Source organism: Suillus discolor (assembly GCF_016758755.1).
Source record: "Suillus discolor strain FC423 chromosome Unknown F5147scaffold_11, whole genome shotgun sequence".
Taxonomy (NCBI): domain Eukaryota; kingdom Fungi; phylum Basidiomycota; class Agaricomycetes; order Boletales; family Suillaceae; genus Suillus; species Suillus discolor.
This window is the reverse complement of record NW_024541258.1, coordinates 330,965-353,900: the sequence shown is the minus strand read 5'-3', so window position 1 is coordinate 353,900 and position 22,936 is coordinate 330,965. Positions and strand designations below refer to the sequence as shown.

The window sequence follows — 22,936 nt, the reverse complement described above, 5'->3', positions numbered from 1 at the left end:
TAAACTTGTGTTTCTACTTCCATACTCACCTGACTACAATCTCATTGAGCAGGCATTTTCTTCTATCAAATCTTACTTATGCTGTCACTTTCCTGATATGTCCTTGATAGCTATTATATGAGCATGCCAGCACATTACATCTGACAAAGCGAAGGGGTATTTCCGTGCTTCTGATTGCATTGCCTAGACAGTTTCAATATACTTCTACCTAAAAGGATCTTCATCTTCATGGCTACCCTCTGCATCAAATATATACCCTGGTGGAAAAGGAACCTACTCTTGTCTGTTGCTGCAAAAGTGATAAAGATCATAATCAAGATTGGAACACTCTCCTGAACCTTATGAGTGGAGACGATATGATAATGCCATTTAACTCACCAGGTGGTCACTCTTCAAGTCTCATTCTACCCCCATTAATTCATGCACGTCCTCCATCATGGTACCTTTTCTTGTACTGGTACTTCCTGTCCTCAGGAATACCAGAACCAGTAGTATCACTATATTTGTGCTTTATACTGTCCATTGGCTCACTCTTGGCAAGGGGGCAACTCCACCAAGTGACACTTCCTTTCTTCAAGTGAATGATGTCACCTAGGGTTAGCCTGATGTGAGTGTGTTCATGGTCAGCAATCTTTGCGAGGATGTCTAGTCCAGCTCCAATACTATGCAAGGAGGATTCATACACTGTCACATGACTAACACCAAGTTCCTACTCAGTATACTTCAAGAAGCGAGTAAGTTTTGATGGTGTTAAGATAGCAGGTGAACGAGCAAGGACAAAAGTATTGACTGTAGGCAAAGGTGTTGAAGAAATTGCAGCATGGTCTTGGTTATGGGCAAGATCTTGAATCGTCTATAACAGAAGCATTGAAGTAAGTGAGCTGATGTCACTGGCACTTACAGTCAAAGGTGCAGGAGGAGCCATTGGTGTAGTTAATGCAGCACAGCGCATTGGGTGCAATGCAGGCTCTCGTTTTGCAGGATTGAATGATTGAATATTTGGTGGCATTGAAGTCGTAGCTTCACCATCATGCTGAAAGAATATGAGGTTCAACTAGAGACATAAAGTTGCTACAATTCAATTACCATTGCACAAGTCCAATCCTTCACTATGGCTGGGATACAAGGAATCTCCATACCACTCAAGTGGACATACATAACAGAGTTGTCATAGTCATTTCCCCACTTCTTGATAATGAGTTATGGATGACGAGCAATCTTACACTCGAGCTCTGAAGCACCAGTCTGCAAGAAACATCATTGAACAGCTGAAATCTTGAGATCAGTCTTTACAGTTGAAATACCTCAGTGACAAGCACAGTTTCCTCATCCTCAGATTCTCCACTCTCATGGCTGGCAGCATTTCCAAAAGAACTGTGTCTTTGTTAGCTAAGGTATCACAGAATCTTCAAGACTCACCTCATGGGTATAAACAGGCAATTTCTCGACATTCTTCATATCAATGAAGATCTTGACCTTTTTGAGTTTCTCCAAGATGATCTTCTTTGCCATCTCAACATAATCATTCTTATTGTCAACATCCATGGCTTCTGTGCGATTATAATCAATCACCTAAATAAGCAGGATCCCATTGTTGCCATGGCATTGGCAGATGATCCAAGGACCAACATACCTGCGTGAAGCACCAGGAAAGTATTTGAAGGTATACCTTTTCTTCTCAGTAATCTTATAGAGTGATTTATCATGCTTTGCAAGCATAGTCGTGAGGAAGTCAAGGTAACTGGGTGCTGAGACAAGAAAAACAACTTCTTTGACCTTTGTGGATTTCACCTCCTTGATTTTGGTTTTGCCATTGTGTTCTGCCGAGTTTTTCATATATGTATCAAGATTTACAACAAAAACAGTCTCAAACTGAGGTATTTCTGGCTCAGTGTTATGCACTCAAATAGGTCTGTTATGCGGAGCCCTAAGAGGGGTGTCGTCCGCTAACATTCATGACATAACCAGAAGAATCCGGTATAATGAGTGAGACTGGCGACATCGAGTCGGCAGCAATCACAGACATGTATGTCACGTGACTTCTAAGACAGATGTCTGTGAAGTCACCAGGCTCAAAGTAAGGACAGTCTTGTCCGAACAATGAGTATCGATTGTGGTAGACTTAGTCGCAAAGAGCAACTAAGAAAAGATACTAGAGACTGAAGCTAAGAGGCTTCAGAGAGAAGTATGTTTCAGAGAAGATTGAGTAGATTCAAGTTAGAGAATCTAGTACAAGGTGACTGACTACTTATACTGAGTGGAGAGGGTTAAGGGCAAGGCTACCGCACTGTAGGTAAGGGTAAAGGGGAAACGAGAATGGTATAGGTGCATTGGCAACAGAGCCGGATTAGTGGTGAATGGTCAAATGTGGAATGAGACTGAGAAACGTTAGGACAAACCAACAGTAAGAATACAACGTGCGGGAAGCACAGTCAGAAGGGAACAGAAAAGGAAAGCCACATTGGTGGTTAGACCGAGTCAGAGGTGTGGGACCACATTGGTGGTCAAGTCATAAGAGGAACATGCGTGCACGTGCATAGAGGCGGGCAATGTGAGGGATGGGAATGGTCCCAAGGATCCAGTCAATGGATAGTCGGTAAAGGAGGACGAGCCAGTAGAGGGTGAGGGCGAGGATGAAGGGAAAATGATAGGGGGGCCACATGACCGATGTTACTTGTAACACTCAGGGGATATGGAAGGTGAAGCCATCACTGGAAGCACGTCTACTGTCTACCTTGGATTGGTCTGTGGTGTGTTCTTGCACAGATGGTGCTTATGGGGTCTGAAACAAACAGACACTCTGCTAGGAGTAAGTAAAGGTGAATATGCGAAACTATAAGTATCTCACCTCAGTCATTGTGCGCAAAGGCAAACATCTGAGGTGACAATCTGAGTCTGTAGCTATCTAAATAGTACAAGTGCTCTTGTGTGAACAAATAAGTATATGAAACTGTAACAAAAGATATGTGGCGCTGGCCCATGCAATCAATAGATTCAGTAAGTACAAAGAAAAATAAATAACAAGATTGAACAATAGAAACATACGAGTCGTTGGGTTGAACCAATCAGAAGATACCAATAACGAAGCACCTCGGCTGCGGGCGCACTTGCTTAATTCTAACAGGGTCCTACCTTGGGCATTTCTGACACACAAATTCAATTCTTGTGTTTCCGCATAATTATGCAAAGAGCTGTAATCATTCAGATATGTCCATGTAGGTTATATACACTTTGTATTACCACTAGGTTATGTAATCTCTGATGTGGCTGACCAGTGTGCTAGGTTTGTTCAACCTTGACACTCCCCCTCAAACCTAGGACATCCTAAGTCCACATATATGTTGGTGATGTACAGGTTGGGGTAGTGCTTTTGTGAAGATGTCTGCCATTATTTGTACAGTAGGACAATACTTCAGTTTTATTAGTTGATCATCAACTTTGTTTTGAATATAGTGATTTTTTACAGCTATTTGCAAAAATGTTGTCAGTATGCATTATTTGAGAGAATAAGGAAATTAAAGAAAAGAAAAATCGCCACAACTGTGACTGTCTTGATGCGCCTGGCTCAATGCACTTTAACTTACCATTATCATATATCACGAAGTCTCTAGCCATGCCTTCAATTTTTGATGAGTTATCTGATGACACTACTATCAAACCTGAACATGAAACAGCCACTCCAATGGATAAACCTGACATCCCTTGACTTGAAGACCTCCAAGTTCAAGTTCCTGCACTTCCTGCAGCGAAGAAGAAACGGGGCCGACCTCGAAAGCAACAAGCTACTGGTAAAACTTAGGTTGCTACTTTATTTACACTTCTGAAGTGCTGGTTGGCAGTTCCTACCTCTGAGCCTGCAGGGCAGGATCTACGAGCAGCACCTGCACCTGCTTCAGAGGCTATTGTGAATGAACCACAGAGGCCTAAGATCACGTACTTTCTTGCCATGTTTCCAGAAGATCAACTGAGAAAGCCTGAGAAACAGCAGAAAGCCATCAACACTTTTCTTTGCCTGAGTTCGGACCAGGAGTTTGACACCCTCAAAGCACAAATCCTTCAGAAAATCTCCGAGAAACTCAAGCCAAAGACACTGGCTTATGAAAACTACTCTGTTGAGTGGTATATTTCCCGGCTTCAGACTGCTCCACTTGCATTATCTTCGGCTGATGACTACAAATTCCTTCTTGAGCATGCACTGAAACAAGAAGCCCTAACTGCAAACATTGTTATCCAAGCACTGCCCACAGCAAAGGTGATGTATTTCAGTCAATGTATGCGCCACTAACCTGACTTTTTGAAGAAGTTAAAGCACAGGAGAGACCATAATGAATCAGGAGATGAAAACCAGAGCAATGATGGTGGCAGTGAGAACAGCAGTAGTGAGGATGACAAACCAAAGAAGAAATCGAAGAAGGATGTGAGTATCTTTATGTGCTGTGCTTCCTGCAGATAAATGATCCTGCATTACAGAAAAAGTCAAAATCTGTTGTTAAGACAATCTTGAACGAGAAGATCACATCAAAGATTGTTCAGCTACAGAACAGGTGGTTGTGTTCAAAGGCTGGATGCTCCAGCAACCATTGTTTCATTCACCCTGAGCATCCTGACCACTTTCTGCTTGGACATAAGCAACTCTTGGTGTGGGCATCAGCCTGGGTATTTTATTTTCGTCTGACTCACCTTGCACTGTGTCCGTTACTCATTATTTGACCACTAGAACAAGGACAATGAACTTGCTGACCTTGAAACTCCACCCAACCATCTGAAATTCAACTTTATCCCTGGTCAGAAATCTGAGGTGTCACCCCTGCTTCAACATCGTCTAGCTGAGCGTAACCAGCCAATGACTGGACATGCTAGCAGCCCCATCATCAATTTCAACATCCCCCCTGATCTCCTTGCTCTGTGGCATCCTCCAGGCGAAATCTGTGATGTTCAAAATGTCAATAATGCACCTGCTGCTGCCATCACATCGGACCAAGCTTCACTAATGCCTGTGGGTGCTCAACTTGGCCCTGACCTCTCCCTCAATGACTTCTGTGCTCAGTATTCCCTTAGCGATGATATCCAATCGAAGTTGCATAAGAATGGCTATATGGGGACTGATGTGGAAACAACAACCTTGCTGGGTGGCAAGAAAAGGTTGGGTCAAGCTAATGCCTAGCTGCTATGTCTATACAGACGTGTTCGACCCTAAAGGGAATTGCTACTAGAATGATGATGGATATGTGTGACCCGAGAGCGCACTAAGTGCAGGAAAATAGCGGACAAGATATGCGCGAGGTGCGGGAATGTATCTGAGGCTATCTGAAGCGCAGGAACACACGGCCAAAGGTGCGGAAAGTGTGGGAAAGTGTGGACAAGGTATAGGGAGGTTAAGGAACGAGGTTTAGAGAGCGAGGGCAAAGGTATATTGCAAGGTAAGGAAAGTCTAGATATAGAGAGGTATAAGGAACCTAATAGGGGCTAAAAAGCGCACACTACAAGGGACTACTTTGAAGGTAAACCTATAGGGGGAGGTATACAGTACGAGGGAAGTGTAGTAAGTAATACTTAGAAGTAGTCAACTTATACTATCTAGACTCTCACTTGGAGAAGGAAGGAATAGGAAAGATAGTAAATATGTAAGGACATGTAATAAGGCTGCAACACATTTTACAAGCCTCGAGGTAAGGAAATTCACATACCAATGGGGTTTGGACAGACTATGGATGGACAAGGATCTTTCCTAATGCATTTCCGAGGTATCTGAAGCATGGGAACACGCGTCCGATGCGGCCGATGCGCGGGAAAGTGCAGATAAGCAGATGCGCAAAGTGCGGGAAAAGTGGGTTTGGTTTCAGACAGAGGTTACTTGCTGGACAAATGATGGACAATGGTAAGGAAACCTATAGTGCTCTATACTCCTAGACACATATATGAAAACAGCCCACTTGCTGCCCAGGGAGGATCCAAGTGTCACACCGAAACACTCTCTTTCATCATTGTTGCAGAGCTGAAGGACATGGGCTTCAAGTTCAGAGAAGTTGCAGTGATGAAGGCTGCAGTGTGACACTGGTCCATATTGTAAATTTTCACTTTGCTCCATCTGCTCTCATGTTGCATACTGTTCAAGCTATAAATCCAATTGTCTGTATTTGTATTCTGTTACTTTGCAATTCAGTACAAGTTCGAGTGCAAAACATGACATTCAATGAGAGCTCGCAAGTGCAGTACAGTAAACATAACACAGAGAACAGCTCTAAAAGTAGCCTGCATGCATGATATATCCTATGGCATCCGAGTCCATAATGATGTCCATTGCAATGTACATATTGTAAATGATGGCATCAATCTTGTCAGTGAAACAATCTTGATTACAATGTATGAAAGCTTTGATCTTCAAAAAGGCCTCCTTGACGGGATTGAGATCAGGTGAGTATGGCGGCAGGTACTCAAGTCGTACACCTACATAAACTGAATATGAGTACAATGAACAAACTAGATATGTACCAGCTTCACAAATCAAATCTGCAACACCATCTCCATGGTGTATCTTCGCATTATCCATGATAAGCATGCTCAATTTTCCTGGATACTCGGTGCATAAGGGTAGCTAGTATTTGATGATCAGAATGTGCTTGGTTGACAGAGAAAGCAAAATGCACTTACAACATCCTCCTCGATAAATGTCTTGAACTTCGCAGTTGTGAAAGAGCCCTTGACAACAGAGATGGCTATCATGCCATCAATAGTAAGCAGACTGAGTCCAGACAAGCAATGGCCGTGAATGAAAACCTGCTTCTTGACTGCATGAGCACCCTTCATTGACCACCCACTGCATCTTCCCAGTGTCCTCTCATCTTTGGAGGTCTCATCCAAGAACCCAAGCTCCTCTGGCTCATACTGAGCCATCTGCCGGATAAAATTAGCACGTTGTGACTCATTTCTCTCTTTGGCGATTTTCTTCAGTTTCTTGAGTGACATGCCTGCATGCACAAGTTCACGATAGATGGTTGTAAAGTGGACTGAGATGAAACGGTTGGATTTGAGCATGCCGAGAAGTTCATCTAGAAACCAATCTGGACGATGGTTAATGAGGCACAGTAGGTAGCTGACATCCTCAAAGTGGAGGCTCTGTGGTCGGCCAGGGAGACCAGTATTGTGCCACACAACATCCCCCATCTCTTGCCAGAGCTTCATGACACGCCAAAAAGTACATTCTGTAAAGCCAACACAGTCCACAATCTGTCCGATAGTGAGCAAATTCTGTTTGAAAAGATTTACAGCAGCAAGCTTGAGGTCACAGCTGATTTTACGGTAAGGCATGGTATTATGATGGTGTGTTGAGCCAGGCACAGTTGTGGCAATTTTTTTTTTTTAATTTCCTTATTCTCTCAAATCACGCGTACTGACAATGTTTTTGCAAATAGCTATAAATCAAAATGCTTGATTCTTTTGTGATACTGTGGGTTTTGTGCAATCACTGACATGCTAGAGTTGTTTGCATATAAAAAGTAGCCTCCTTCTGCTTGTATCCTAACTCCAAGTATAGATTTTGGAGCCATACTGCTTCTCTTACTGCATCTGAGAGACAGATATATGTATCAGCTGATTATGTTAATATGATATATTATATTAGTGTGATTGAAGCAAATTCATGATATATCCCTGCCATTGAGTTAAAGCATAGGGCAATGATATATCACCTGTGCACTGATACTATTGTGCATTTGGCTGTGCTATTCTTAGCCTATGCCTGGTCATAGTCTAATTTAAGCTTTGGTTTGTTAGAAACCAGCAGGAATCTAGATCTTTGCTTGTCTCTGCATAGCCACAAACTAGTTACTCAATCACTTTTTGTGTGCATCATCGCTCACACTTATTATAGCTTCACATATCCCAAATGCATATGATATCACTTTACTTGTTCAATTTTGTGTGCTGTTTAATATTATAGGTAAACAACAATCACTGGACACTACATGAAGTGAGCACCCAGTCAAATATGTGTGGTCTTGCATGGCCTAGTCTGCTATACTTGTGAGACAAGTGCATTTGATTATAATACTCCTGGGCTACCCCTGACCCTTAGTCTGAGGGGTAAGACCTTCTAGGGGTAAGAGTGTGGATTGGGCTCATGATACCCAGGGGTTTACCCCTGCTGATCTCTAGTTGTAGATGTTCTCAAAACTTGGATCAAAAAATATCCAGGTGATATTCTCTTAGAGAAGTGGGCATATGGCATTCTCAAAGCTGCATGAGGTCTCATTCTTGCAGCCAGCAATGCAGTGAGTCAGTTTTATCTTATTTCTAATAAAATATTGACATACTAGTATAGTTGCCAGTCCTCGATGTAGAGGTGGATTCTATAAAGCATAAGCCAGTCAATGTCAATAATCATCAATCAGAGAAAAGAAAGAAGGTTTAGAAACTTGATACACATATCTTCTCAACCTTTGACAATGACTGATACCTTACTGCTGATGAAGGCGAGGATTCTTGGAAAGGTGGTGCTAAAATGCACCCGCTACTTCACAAGATTTCAAAGCCTTATCATCTGGCAAGTGATCCTACTGCTATCAAAATTGTATAATGCATTGCTAGCTGTGGGTGTAATGTGACATGGGTATGGCCAAGAGCTCAACTACATATAATGAAGCATGCTGCCCATGAGTGTCCAAGCATGGCAAAAGAGTGGCAGAAAGAAGCAAGAGAATATATGGTGTCCCAGGCAATAGGAAGGAAAGCAAAGGTCACAGAAGCAGCATTAGACTTAAATTCTAATGAAAATGTTCTTCTATTGGAGATAACAGAATGGCCGATGAAGAAAGTAAGAATGGAGTTCCAGGCTGCATCAAGTTCAAAACCAGTTATGCCATTCAACAAGACATATGTTATAGAAGGAACCAAGCAGTTGAAGATGAATGGGAATCATGCACTGATGCTATTTGTTACGTGCACTAGAGTTCCACCAGACATCATCATTGATTCCAAGGAGTTCAGGGCACTCTGCACTATCCTGAATATGAACTACAAGACTCCCTACACATCAACTCTTTCTAAGTGACTGATCCCAAATGAATGTGGGAGAATCATCATTGCAATAGTCAACTATTAGAAAACACAACATGATCTCACCATTACATTTGATGGTGGGAAGGTCCAGAATCATTCTACACTGTCCACATCACCACTGCTGAATGACGAACATTTCTATTTGAGCTTGATGATGCATCAATGCTCAGTCATACAGCTCATTATATTGGGGAGTTATTGGAAAGTGTGAGTGCTAAACTCATTGATTGCTTAAATGAATTTAAAGCTCACTCAATAACAATAGGTTATTCTTGATATTGGACTCTTTTGGTTCTCTGGCTTGTCATCAGATGACACAGGAAACACAAAGAATAGCTACAGATATTTGTCAGCAAAACAGCCCTATATACTAAACCTCCATGATGCATGTCATTTGCTATCACTATGCAGCAAGCAAATATGCCAGCTGCCAGAACTCAAAGAGGTGATAAACACTTGTATGGCTTAAGATTTGACTCTTCAATGATGTTATCATACCCACAGATTTCTGGCCATCTGAGAAAGATTCTATCATTCATGGTTAAGTCAGGCTACACCATGGAGCACTTCAATTACCAGTGCAATGTGCTTAAAATTGGTTGTGGTTTTGAGAAGATCAGCAAAACTTGATTCATGAATATCCATTGGTTGGTGGCTTCACTGCAATGAGGTTTACCAGCAATGCGAGCCACAGTCAGTGATAGTGATGTTCTGGCCTGGCTTGGCTCAAAAGCCCTGGTGTAGAGATACAACTATTGCTGGACACTACATGAAGTAAGTGTTTAGCAATATAAAAAATGTGTTGTAGTCTTGCACAGCCTAGTCTGCTATACTTGCAGAGCAAGTGTGTTCAATCTGAGGGGTTTGCTGTTTGAAATAGGTCTGTAGTTAGTGAAACAATATACAGTCAAAAGTCCGAGTGCAAGAAACAATGTCCGAAGTATATCTATGATGTCCGATGCCAAAGTGTCAGGTCCAATGTTTTCGGGTTTCAGGTTAGCGGGTTTCAGGTTTGGGTTTAGCGGGTTAGTGGGAATTGTGATAACAAATTTCGGAAAAGTGAGCAGTATGTGGATTAATGATAATGACAGGTATTTTGGATAGAAAGAGCAGTAATATTCGCAATGTCAACTAAGAACTACGAAATATCAGGTTTGACCACTAAGTATTGGGAAACGGCTCCCTACTACTTGGATGATGGAAATACTCGAGGTCAGTCCAATATATATGTAAGTACGTAGAAATCCGGAAACCTGTAGGTGAAAGTAGCGGCCAAATATTTCGGGTCCGAAGTACATGTAAATAAACACGAGGTACTGCAGATGACGGGAAAACATGTAATAGTGCTGGCTATGATGTGAGTGATTGTGCAAAATAATCAACTATGCACCTAGTGGGGCTAGCAAGACAGGACAGGACATGGATAGGACAAGTGCGCAGGATTTCAGGTCGGCCGATGCAGCCAAAATGTCAGGTCCGCTAGTCAAAGTGTCGGGTTTCATCAGGTTTGAGCGGGTTAGCGTTGGGTTACATCGGGGAATGATTGGCAAGTGACAGGTATTGGATATGTATTGGGAAATCACTGAATATGTGCTCAGTGTGAGCTCGAGTGCTACACTGGCTTCAGATGGCTTGGGCTTTCAGAAATCACAAGCCAGGCCAAAGCCCTTGACAATGGCTTGGCCCTGGCCTGGCCTGGCCTGGCCTGGCCTGAGCCGCGGCCTGAGTATAAACATGAGTAGGCAAATGAAATCAATGATTAATAGGTAGATAGAACAAAAATTAAATGATATCTATATCATCCATTAGACAAACAACATAACCTATGCCGCATACGCCCCACAATGTTATTGAGCAGCTCCACCATGCCATTCCCAACATTGCAAACACCATGTGCAAATGCCCAGTGCACATCAGCAACTGCTGACATGGCTCAGACAAATACAGATGATGGATGAGAGCAGGAGGAGGGAAGAAGGCAAGGAGGAGAACGAGGGACAGGAGATGGATGAGACAAGCTGGAAGGGAGACATTGAGTAACACAAACTGAACCCTAAAATATCCATGAAGACATACAAAGTTAGATGTAACAATAAATTGGGGAAAGCCCACAGAATAAGAGCCATGGTGATGAAGACCGACCAATTTGTGACATGTTGACCAGGATGCACTCTGATATTGTAAGGCATGAGGAATGGTCGAGAGATGAACAATACTACTCACCAGCAGCCAAAGCCAAAAGTCAAAAATCAGATATCACCTCACATACGACCACAGTGCATCATCAATCCAATGCTGAGGATTAAATGTGTGTGGTTCCGGGAAGACCTCTGGAGCATTTGCAATAGCCCTTAAGCATGAGTGTCAGACACAAACGTGGAGGGTGAAAATGATTGTGTACTGACCAATGGTTCCCAATAACAGTTGCACCTGCCAGAATGAGGTATTTCTTCTATATGATGGCCTTAGTTGCACAATGCGCAAAGCCTGTAGTGAAAGGCAGTACAGATACCCTATACTACCTAAAAGCCCCAGCTTGGGCCGGCAGCTCCAGCTTTGCAAAATGATGGGCCAGGCCAAAGCCCTGTGCAAGCCATGACTTTGGCTTGGCTTGGCCCAGCTTAATGGGGGCTGGCTTTGGCCAGCCCGCAGCCTGAAGCCGGGCCATGCACATCACTAGTCAGTGATTCAAAATTGGGGATTGATATCAAGGTAGATACATCTGTTGTCAGTGTAATTTGCCTGTCAACCAGACGCCATACCCTAATTCCTGGAACCCTATACTAAAGGCATTGATCTATGCAGTCTCCTCATAAATCTCTGCCTTCACTTCTTTTGATTCAGCTGCAAAAGAACTGTTTATATGTTTCTGCACAATAGCAATTCTCTTCTTGGTGTCAAGCTTGTTTTTCTGGATGTCATCCTCAACTAGTGGCTGTACCTTCATTTTGTAGTATGCCTTCGAGTACATGTTATCTATCTTATCTTCGAGATTGAATGAGATGCAAAATATTATCATTAATCAAAACATTTGGTTCCATATTTTGTAGGTTTATAAAAACGGAATAAAATAATAACATTAAAATGCATCTCCACCAATCGGAGGAGTGCGCCACTGAAGTCGTAAACATTCGTAAGTGTCCGTGATGCGCTTAACTTAAGCGTTCATTTCAGTGGCCCTTGGTTTCAAAGCGAATTCGGAAACCGCCGATGTGTAAGAGTCTTTAATTTGTTCACTGATGCGCTTGATCTAAGATCAGCTGAGCAGGCGAAGCGCCTTGAACGTTCTGAACGACACTCGCAGCAACTTGCAATGTACACAAGTCATCAGTGAACCCGGAACCGGTGATCGGCGAAGTCAAGTCCATGTGCCGGTTAAAATTGGCAGGTTCAGCGTCTTGCTGCAACAGCTCGTTTGACTGAACTTTAACTGTTACAGTTACTAATTCATACCACACTCAACCTCGGCGGGCCGGCAAGGTCAGTACTATAGCAAAAAGATGTTGCAGTCGCGAAATGCGAAATGCGCCATGGGCCATAGGCTATTGCTGTTCTCATATACTACCTACTTGCGACCGTAACCGTGACTCAGCCCCCAACTACTACAAGCACAATTGGAAGGTATGAAGAACAGCCAACGGCAGCCACGAACTTCCCAGTGGCACACAACTCAAACGCCCAGGTAAATCGGTTCACGCAGAAGCCGGCTGTCTAGCAAATCCGATTCAAGGGCCATCATGTGCTACCGCCCTGTCGCATGATTAGGGTCTCCAGAATCAGGTACCGGGGCACGAAGGAGACGCTGGCTGAATCGCAAACCAAGGAAGGAGGTACAACCTATGCGATCCAAAACATATAAAAGCCTCCTTACTGAGACTCTAACTGCAGAACTCAAGCTCTTCAATCCACGCTCAATCTCAACTACCAGTACACTTTGTGTTTTAACAATCTGAAACAATGTCACCCCGACCCTTTGTCAAGAATTTGACCTTCCAGTCGTGAGTGTTCGCGATCTCGCTCTGCACAGATTGCTCACCCGACGTTTCGCAGCAACGACCTCGGCAAGGAGGTCACGATCATGCTCGCTTGGAGTCCCAACGTGGAAGGCCTCTACGAGGACGTCTTCCCGATAGTTTGGAAGTAAGTGCGCCTACTCGTGTCTTGGACGATTTAAAACCTTGCTATTTTTTTCAGAGTCAGCAAATTCGGGAAGTCGGGTGGGTTTTCCTGTTCTCTTGCTGCCAAGTTCCCGACTTACATATGAGCCCTCTCTCCAGGTCCATACAGGGCTACCGCGACCTACACGGCCCAGTAAGATGATCGACAAGATCAATAGTCTTCAAAGTCGCTTACATATTGTATAGGCTTGCATTCGCCAGAGCCCAGGTCGAGAGTGGGAAGGTCATCAGCGCTGCGACCTCCGTCAATATCAATGTGAGCGATTCTCATCTACTTCGAAATTGCTAGCACCAACGCAAGCCATGATGTAGAACAACGAGAAAACAACCCTGACAGAAGCCAACGATGTCTATCACTTCTCTGTAAGTCTGGCTTCCGTTTATTTTCGTCCCGACCACCGACGAATACCTCGTGTAGCCCCCTCAGGCGGGAACCGCTGGCATCCTGCAGGCCCAGAACCACACTGGGAGTATTCAAGAAATAGCAGTCGGTTTGTGACCATCATCATCTCCTCTTCTTTCACCTGAGCATATTGTCCACCTCCAGGCTTCGTAAACAAAGGAGATTTTATGCCCACACCCGTACTCTACTTCAGCGATGTTGGGTATGTCATCTTTCCTGTATTTCTCCTTCAGAGCGTTCACAGTATCAAATGCAGAGATGGCAGTCGCGTCACGGCAAAGTTCAGTCCGGTCCTGCGTGCCTACATCACGTCGGACTATGAAGAGACCTCAATCTTGCGAGGTCAAGTCGACACTCCTGCGATCTGGTCGCAGGACCTCACTGGGCTTGCTCAGAACACAACTTGGAACCTCTCGCGCGACGCGAACACTGGACGTTACACGATCACCCATGCTTGATTAGGGGATGCGACATCGGTGCGTCTAGACATCCGTTCTGTGATATCTGCATCTCAATGTTTACTGTGGTTTCGTAGTATCTTCGTTCAAATCAATGGACTCACTAAGTTGCTTATTTCTATATAAGATTGCTTGTATGTCATGTATTTTGCGCGAGTTGAAATTTGTAGAACTTCTTATGGGGCTTTATCTATGTGTTTGAAATCTTGCATTTTGTTTAACAGGATCTCTCTCGAGTGCATGTCAAGATGTTGACTTTGTGAAACCATTGACCTAACCAACATTGACGCTCCAACGTCATGATGCATACAGCTTTGTGTGTGATTTTGAGATTGTAGTTGTTGAACGTTGAATATTGAATGACAGAGGTTTCTCTTTCTATAGTAGACAGGGGTTATTATTTATGTGGCTTAAGTGAACATGTGATCAGTCCCCACGGTGTATCAGCTAGCAGCTCTGCTAGTAAGTTACCCTGAACCCAATTGCAAGATCCGCACGGGACCACTAAGTCAGGCCGTTTGATATCGAAAGAAGCAAGGTACTGACCTGAAGTTCTGCTCTAGTCAGCTCATCTCACTTGATTAAACCGGCAGTCGCGATGATGGAAACGGAGTCCATTCCTGATACGGCTCTAGTCAAAGCGCTGAATTATGGCGGCACCTTCCACCAGTCATTCTCTTCTCTAGATGCCGATGTTGTGCTCGGCGCCAAAGATCAAACTCTGTTCCGCATCCACTCATGGACGCTCAAAACGACATCGGGCTGGTTCCGATCCCTCTTTTCCATGCCTCAACAAAACCCTCTCCCTAATCACCCCGAGGTCATCAATCTAGACGAGGACTCGCACACACTAGAGAGTCTCCTACTCATGATCTGCGGTCTGCCGATCAATCCACTCACGTCGTATGATGAAGCCGATGCAATGTTATTCGCTGCAGAAAAATACGACATGCCAGGGCCTATGTCGCTCATACGCGTGCTTATCATGACGCCCCCGTTCTTAGACCAGCCTCTGCGTCTATACGCAGCTGCAACCCGTTGTGGATGGGAAGAGGAGGCCAGACATGCATCCGCGCAGTCGCTCGCTCTGAACATCTACGCACAGGAATATCAACCCGTCCTCCGAAAGCTGCACACGGGTGCTGTGCTTGACCTGATGAACTTGCATCGCAATCGACGCGAGGGCATCCGGCAACGACTCAATGAGCAGCCGTTCGTGACAGGAAGCATGACAGCATCTTGTCCGAGGTGTAGATGGAAGATTGATCATCATACGTGGAGAGAGCTCAAGTATAGAGTCGTGATGGAGATGGATGTGCGACCGCTGGGAGACACGGTCGTCGATGTGGGATTGACTGAGTGGCCTGAAGCGATCGCATGTTGGGATGCCAGGTGCCCTAATACTGAGTGCACGTGCGTGTTGTACGACAAGGTCGAGACTTTGCGTCTCATTCGAGATTGCATTGACGGCCTTCCTAAGACGACGTGAAACGTAGTAGTGCACTACTAGACACGATATATCATGATATCAATAGGTTAGTCGAGCAAATGTTATATTTCAAGGATGCCCAATTTTGGCCAAATTAGGAATATTTATACTCATTCATGCTCGTCTACCATCGAGTCTCTCATTATGCAGGTGCAAGTCTTGCAAGGGCAGCTGCACGCTGCCTCACATCCTCTGCTATGCTGTCAGAGAGCAGCAGCAGCACGCAACCTAACTCCATTTTTGCTGCCAAAGAATCTCCTTGGGACCACATATTGGACGACTCAATAAAAGAGATGCCACCTATCCTCCCCTCCCCAGTCGCCAATCACTTACGCGTTGGCGGCGTAGAAACCTCAGGGCGCACCCGGGCACGCAGACAAGCGATGACTGCCCGCGAAATCAGCGCCTTCGATGATATGTTCAACATGATCTTCGACGCAGTCTCAGAGCAAAAGAACCCCTCCGCCAAATTCTCCTCCTCAAAACAAGAAGACCCGCTCGCTGTTCTCGACGGAATAGGAATCGGTCGCAAACCATTCGGCCACGCCCCAACGTCAGATTTATTCGGCAAACTCAGACGGCACTCAAAACGGCTGAAATGGACGACAGAGGCGGATGAGGAATTTGATAAGAAGAAGGAGGAAATGGAGCTTTGCGATACGGATCAGCAGCTGCTTGAATGGTCTATGCGCGAGGTGTTTGGGCAGTCTCAGCAATACGAGGAACGCGCACGGAATGCTATTGCTAAAGCCGAGGAACAGCACACTCCAGGCCTTACTCCAACCTCGAAAAGTGCAAGCGCAAATCCACCGCCACAACTTGCATCTATGCACCCTGAACTCCAACACCCGACTTATCCCTACCTCATCGCGCACCTCATGCGCTCTTTCCGTGATAAATACCGTGATCCCCACCTAGCTCTCTCCATCTTCGACTATGCCCGGCACTTAAGCATCCCAAGCTACGTATTCGGGTGCACCACACCCGCATACAATGAGCTGATAGAAACCCGCTGGTCATGTTTCCGCGACCTCAGAGGCGTGCACGACGCCCTCGAAGAGATGCGGGTCAATGGCGTCGAGCCGGATGGTAGAACCAAGAAACTCGTCGAAAAACTAAGGCGTGAAGTAGGCGCGCGCACGATCTGGGAAGAGGAGTCTGTGTTTGGGAGTGGAGAAGTCGTCGGGATGTTGTCTAAGATCGAGCAGCTTACTATCAAGGAGCCGAGAAGGAAACAGGGGAAAAGGCCGGGCAAGAAATTGCCGGCTTTGGATGCATGGAAGGGCGATGCGCTCAAGGAGAATGTGGAGGACGGGTATGAGTTCGGCCAGTGGGGTTCTCGCCAGTCGCAGCCAACACGTCGGAAACAAGGTTCTGAACGGACAGCTGCCACAGGGCTGGATGATTTTCTGGATTCCAAGATACTGGGCGAAGATCAGCTGGAATTCAAATAGCGTATTAATCTATACATTTTTGTCGTAATTAAGGAGAGGTGGGAGCAGTGTGTGCTACCCTGATGAGTGACAGCAGAGTTGGAAGATGACACATCGATGATGGACGATAAGAGATACAACTGAAGATGTCTGTATACACATGAATGCAATTTCAAGCTGGATGGTGGGTGATGGTGGATATACGATACCACAGTAATTGCGGGAGTTAGACAGGCGAGGTTGTGGGGCGATGGTAGACCGGCACCAAGGCCATGACAGGAACATTATCGTTATCCGCGTCAATTTGATCGCAGACGAACACTTGTTCGTACCTGCAAAGATATCAATACAGATCGACAAGGACATCACCGGAACGCGCACTGAATATTGTGAACACAACGGCCATAGATTCCGAATTACACCTCTATCGTGGACAGACACATACGAACTGTATGCGCGTTTCAGGTTCGTGAGAATGCGCGATGCAGTCTTTGTACATCTCTTCATGCATCATGGGTCGCATAGCTTGCGCAACCAGAGCTTGAGCAACGAAGCTAGGACATGTGGACCATCTACGCCGTCAGGCGTATAATTGCTCCCATCAGTGTGCAACTTCAGTTCCGACACGAAGTCGCTATCCCCAGGGACGCGGTAGATACCTTCCACTTTCACAGCCCCAAGAGCGGAGATCCGTCTGCGAGGAACGGGAGACGATGGGAGTCTGCTTGTGTGGTAGTTGCGCTCTGCAGGCGCACCGTCACGTCCAGCGGTTCCCCGAATGTGGATGGGTTGAAAGCAGCATCTGACGCGGTCTCGATCTCTGCCATCGTCAGAGGCTTTATGCGTGGTCCTTTCTTCGAGATCGCAACTAGACGGTGGAGACAGTACTTATCACGTCAACCCGCCCTCTTGCTGAGCCATTCGATGTTGCATAAAGGAACGCAGGTAGGTCTCGAAACTCTTCGAGGGCGGTAAAGCAATAAGGAGTACATAGGGTATTGCCAGCCTTTGAAGACGCTTTCCCTAAAACATTTGTATGATGACTAGAGACCAGATGTAGACAGATGACATACGTATGCCGTTGGGATTCCCGTTGAGCTGCTTCATCAATTGGCAATATACCTCATCCCTTAGCTCGCCATGAGCCACCTTCTCCAAGTAACCATCGCTGTTCCTCTAGTAAGCCGACAGTACTTCCCGTGAAGTGGTAGGCTTAGGCCTGGGCGCCTATATATATGTTGACTAGCTAGTCGCAAGGACTCGAGATGGGTACCAGCCTTCTGCTATGTCATCATTCGTGCAACTGGAGTTTTGCGCCTGAAGATGAAGCATGTACAATGTGTCGAGAAATGTCTTGCGTAGTCTGATTCAACGAACTATGGAAAGTCTGATGCGAGGTAATGAAGGATAGGTGTCTTGAGAGGAGGTATGAGACACTGTTAATCCATAGATGTGGCGTACTTACTACCCATACGCCAAAGTAGTACTAGGAGCAAGGTGAATAGGCTTCCTAATATCGTAATTGGTCTTCCTCCTGTGGGGCTCTTTGCAGCGCTCATGTTCTTGGTTACCTCTGGACGTGTCAGGCTATCAGCCAACAGAGTACTATCGGTAGTGAAAAGCTATACCTTTGTTGAGAACAGGACTGCTAATAGTCTTATCAAATACTGTGGCAGGGATCGATGTACTGTGTGCCATCCAAAAACTGTTGCTCGTAACCAGTTTTGGAGTTCTCGTTTCTCATTCATCTACTCTTTGGGAGGATGGCTTATGCTCAGCCGTGGTTTATCTATGGTCGATGGGGATGACGGTGGTAGCCCGTGACCAGTGTCAGAAGTAGCCTGTGACTCATACAACGATAGCATCTCCACAGCATCATTGAGACTTTGTGGGATGGGGGATCGGTGTGGTACATAAGAGGATGATTTGGCCCGCGATCGCGATGGTGAGGTGTCATCGTTAGTATCTGAGGCTAGACGTTTGTCTTTCTCTTCGTGAGGATTGGTGAGGACAGTGGTGAAGAAGGTTTCGCTGTGGTAGATGATGTCCATTTCAAGTTTTCCGTCCATAAGGGGAGCTTAGCCATATTGATCCATAGCGAATGAGCACCTTACGGTAGGACGTTCTTAGTCGGGCTACCACCAGAAGCTGATGTCCTTCCTGAAGAACTCCGTGTAGATGATAAGGAGCATCGGAGCAACGAGGGCTCCTTGTTGGAACGGAACCGCGTGCGTCTTTTGACTATTCGATATCATCATATATATTCCACCTACTGCGACTATCGCAATATGTTTGAGGAATGTCGGGCTTGTGCATGATGACAGTTGTATATTTTGGTGTGGTGTGGCAGTGATGCGGCGAAATAAATACCTGAGCCCCACATGTACAAATAACGCGAGCCAATTTCAATTTTGTACTCTCAATGTTACGAGCTCAGATGCTTGTATACATACAGCAGTGTATATACCTCAGGCTCAGTGTCAAAGAAGATAAACCATAAAACACCTTGGTGCGTGACATATTGCATGCCGGTTGGCAACTGTATTGAATGTCTTGGACCATCGGACGTCTCATGGACTGCCAGGGGCTATTAATTCGTATGCTATACAGGAATGACAAGCCTCGAACAGCACTGTCCATATCGATGTAGAAGATACAGGGGTATTAGACAGGTGCACATCAAGCTAACCACCACTACATCTGCTACCGGTGTCGTCCGGCTTATGACAAAACAATTGGCTTCATCCATAAAGCCAAGGATGCGAGAAGGGATGTTCTTATCGGAGGCACCGGTAAGGCGGATAGTATGACTCACCTGCAACTTTTCTCATGATCCTACAGGTGATGACTCCAGGGGCCACTTCGTACAGCCTACTATTATTCTAACCAAAGATCCTGAATCAATCACCATGAAAGAAGAAATTTTTGGTCCTGTCATCGCTGATGATTTTTTGTTTGGAAATGCGGCCAGATGTACCAACAATTTTTCAGGCTTATGTATACGACGACGCGAATTGTGAGAAGACTCTGGAACTCATCGATAACACCCCTGCCTTACGCACTGACTGGCTCTATGTAAGTCATCTCTGCGATATGCGACCTCTTCTCCAGCTTCTCCGCAGACCGCAAAGCCCTTCTAACTGCCACAAACAAGCTACGCAACGCTGCCAGCAATGTCTATTACAACGAGAAATCCACTGGCGCGGCCGTGAGCTAACAACCCTTTGGAGGAGGACAAACGAGTGGGACCAATGATAAAGCTAGGAATATTAGCATCTTCTATTGGTTCGTTTCGGCGAGAAGAATAAAGGTGAACTTCGTGGGCCTGGAGGACTTCCAATACCCGTCAAACTTATTTTGAAATAATTGGTATAAAGGCAACAATGCTAGTAATCGATGTTGTATCAATCAAAGAATCGTGTTGTTACTTGTGTCCGATGCAAAACGTGCATGGATGAATGCATCCTGAGGAACAAAGAGCACCAGATAAACAAACCTCATTATGCCATCGTCACTCTATGATACTTGTAGCGTACAATGGATTTGACATGCTATTGGTGAAGCATCCACTCTGCAACCACGACGATAGCGAACAACTTTAAAATTCGAACTCGATAGCAGATATAGGATCGACATAGAACAAAACCGTATACTCGGTATTACTACAACTGGATCATTTGCAAGTAGTGCTGAAAGTATTGGTTCAGCAACTACAAGAGACAATCAAGGCCATGAACTCACGCATCTCGGCAATTCGACCAGTCTTCTCCATGAGCCATTTGACTCAAATTAATCTCTTGCCCACTGGGTATCGTCAATGCAGTCCCAGGTGAATAAAATGGTCGTTCTTGGGAAGCAGGCAGTACCCAGAAAAGCAGTTGATGCAAGGCTCCTTTCATCCATCCATCGTTCAGCATGACATGGGTTGAATTAAGATGAGAGGTGCCCTCAAGTAGCTCAACGGGGGTATCCTCAGGTAGCTCAGCGGAGACATCCTCAAGAAGCTCATCAGGGTTTTGCAGTGCATATTCCAAGCTTGATGCGAAGCAAATAGTGCGATTGTTCCGAGTAGGGATCTGCACGGGTACGGGTAACCCGCGCGGGTCACGGGTACGGGTACTACTGGGGTACGGGTACGGGTCGGGATTCTAAGACCCGCGCTCTTACCCGTACCCCAGCTATACCCGTGCCTTCCATAAACGCGATACTTCCCGCGTGCACGCTACAACTGGCACCACCACCAAGCACTCACCTGCTAACACGCCACCACCAGCATCCTCGCGTTCGGCAGCACTCGCTGCACCCCCCATGCCAATTCTTCCGGCACCCGTTCTAACGCCACTAAGCACATCAACGGACGCCCTCAGCCAGCAACCACCACCACCATTCACACGTTCCTCGACGCCGGCACCACCATCACCATCGCTAGCAGCTCCCTTCCCACAGCAACAACCACCTCCATCCAGGACGCCACCAGCAGCTCCCACCTCGTGCTACCAACCGCCAGCATCGAGCATCTGCGCCCAGAGCACGCCAGCGAATGCTGGCGTGGCTCGGACACATACGGAGGATACGAGGATGAGGAAAGAAGGGAAAGAGAAGGAAGTGAGAAGGAAAAGAGGAGGAACGAGAGGAGGAAGGAAGGATCTTGTCAGTAAGTCGCCGTCCTGACTCTGCCCCCATTTTCTGCAACAAGGACGCGACGCCTGACACGTCACACTCTCGCGCCACCACACCACCATCTCCCATTTCGACACGCTCACCTTCGACTTCGATCATACGCGACACACCACCTGCCACGACATCAGCGTCTATTTCGACGCGTCCGTCATTCGCGCTGTGCCTCCACTCCTCCTTGTGCCATCCACATATGTTCGAGTCACGTCAGCATTCGCTGACGTGTGCTGGACATATGTGCTAAGCACTGGCAGATCTATGACCCGCGGGTACACCCTTGATGGGTTGTACCCCGGGTCCTTACTTCGCTACCCACTGTGCAACCCGTACCCTTGCTGCGGGTGTGGGTTTACCTCGGGGTGCGGGTGCAGGTTGACCTGCCGACACCCGGGGGTTCACCCGTGCGGATCCCTAGTTCCGAGTATTGATTAACATGATAGTGTCCTGTTTGCAAGGTGTGGTGAGACGTCTGTCCAAAGAGAATGCGGAGGAGTGGATCTGAGTGTGTTCCTGGAATTGCTCGTCTGTCGCTGAATTCCACAACCGGACAATGGAATGCAAGGAACCAGACATGATGCGAGTGCCATCGGGCGAGAATGAGACTGACTCAACCGGATGAGTGTGCCCTCGGAAGGGCTCACCTAATGGCAGCCCCATTGCTGCATCCCACAGCCGAACAGTGGAATCCGAAGAACCAGACACGATGCGAGTGCCATTGGGCGAGAACAAAACTGACCAAACTAAATCAATGTGCCCTCAGAGGGGCTCACCCAATGGCAGCCCCGTTGCTGCATCCCACAGCTGGACAGTGGAATCCGAAGAACCGGACACGATATGAGTGCCATCGGGCGAGAACGAGACTGACAAAACCGGACCAGTGTGCCCTTGGAAGGGCTCACCCAATGGCAGCCCCGTTGCTGCATCCCACAACTGGACAGTGGAATCTGAAGAACCAGACACGATGCGAGTGCCATTGGGCGAGAACGAGACTGACAAAACTGGATCAGTGTGCCCTCGGAGGGGCTCACCCAATGGCAGTCCCGTTGCTGCATCCCACAGCCGGACAGTGGAATCCGAAGAACCAGACACAATGCGAGTGCCATCGGGCGCGAACGAGACTGACTCAACCGGTTGAGTGTGCCCTCAGAAGGGCTCACCTAATGGCAGCCCCATTGCTGCATCCCACAGCCGGACAGTGGAATCCGAAGAACCAGACACGATGCGAGTGCCATCAGGCGAGA

General features: G+C 46.2%; 6 protein-coding genes across 6 annotated transcripts; 4 read left to right on the top strand and 2 right to left on the bottom strand.

Annotated features, from left to right (window-relative positions):
* Positions 1 to 418: 418 nt before the first annotated feature.
* Positions 419 to 1,545, bottom strand: F5147DRAFT_650235 (uncharacterized protein; the record flags this gene model as incomplete). Its single annotated transcript, XM_041433432.1, has 6 exons — positions 419 to 662; positions 723 to 853; positions 902 to 1,033; positions 1,087 to 1,115; positions 1,224 to 1,245; positions 1,420 to 1,545. The coding sequence occupies 6 exons, from the start codon at positions 1,543 to 1,545 to the stop codon at positions 419 to 421; spliced, it is 684 nt and encodes a 227-aa protein (XP_041296119.1).
* Positions 1,546 to 3,665: 2,120 nt separating this feature from the next.
* Positions 3,666 to 6,052, top strand: F5147DRAFT_650234 (uncharacterized protein; the record flags this gene model as incomplete). The annotated part of the gene is made up of 9 exons (XM_041433431.1): positions 3,666 to 3,788; positions 3,827 to 4,252; positions 4,301 to 4,417; positions 4,471 to 4,656; positions 4,718 to 5,142; positions 5,335 to 5,420; positions 5,514 to 5,542; positions 5,745 to 5,878; positions 5,929 to 6,052. The coding sequence occupies 9 exons, from the start codon at positions 3,666 to 3,668 to the stop codon at positions 6,050 to 6,052; spliced, it is 1,650 nt and encodes a 549-aa protein (XP_041296118.1).
* Positions 6,053 to 12,716: 6,664 nt separating this feature from the next.
* Positions 12,717 to 14,306, top strand: F5147DRAFT_34823 (uncharacterized protein). The gene is made up of 11 exons (XM_041429323.1): positions 12,717 to 12,887; positions 12,946 to 13,055; positions 13,108 to 13,197; positions 13,252 to 13,274; positions 13,335 to 13,368; positions 13,422 to 13,491; positions 13,548 to 13,598; positions 13,654 to 13,726; positions 13,783 to 13,840; positions 13,895 to 14,114; positions 14,174 to 14,306. Exons 2-10 carry the CDS (start codon positions 13,015 to 13,017, stop codon positions 14,094 to 14,096), a joined length of 642 nt encoding a protein of 213 aa, XP_041296117.1. The 5' UTR covers positions 12,717 to 12,887; positions 12,946 to 13,014; the 3' UTR covers positions 14,097 to 14,114; positions 14,174 to 14,306.
* A 241-nt stretch (positions 14,307 to 14,547) lies between these two features.
* On the top strand, positions 14,548 to 15,698 carry F5147DRAFT_679983 (uncharacterized protein). The gene has a single exon (XM_041436286.1). The coding sequence runs from the start codon at positions 14,695 to 14,697 to the stop codon at positions 15,583 to 15,585; it is 891 nt and encodes a 296-aa protein (XP_041296116.1). The 5' UTR covers positions 14,548 to 14,694; the 3' UTR covers positions 15,586 to 15,698.
* Positions 15,699 to 15,701: 3 nt separating this feature from the next.
* Positions 15,702 to 17,402, top strand: F5147DRAFT_751881 (uncharacterized protein; the record flags this gene model as incomplete). Its single annotated transcript, XM_041440201.1, has 2 exons — positions 15,702 to 16,920; positions 17,371 to 17,402. 2 exons carry the CDS (start codon positions 15,702 to 15,704, stop codon positions 17,400 to 17,402), a joined length of 1,251 nt encoding a protein of 416 aa, XP_041296115.1.
* Positions 17,403 to 17,686: 284 nt separating this feature from the next.
* On the bottom strand, positions 17,687 to 19,087 carry F5147DRAFT_650232 (uncharacterized protein; the record flags this gene model as incomplete). The annotated part of the gene is made up of 6 exons (XM_041433430.1): positions 17,687 to 17,886; positions 17,907 to 18,041; positions 18,092 to 18,194; positions 18,396 to 18,433; positions 18,484 to 18,605; positions 18,771 to 19,087. The coding sequence occupies 6 exons, from the start codon at positions 19,085 to 19,087 to the stop codon at positions 17,687 to 17,689; spliced, it is 915 nt and encodes a 304-aa protein (XP_041296114.1).
* Between the last annotated feature and the right edge of the window lie 3,849 nt (positions 19,088 to 22,936).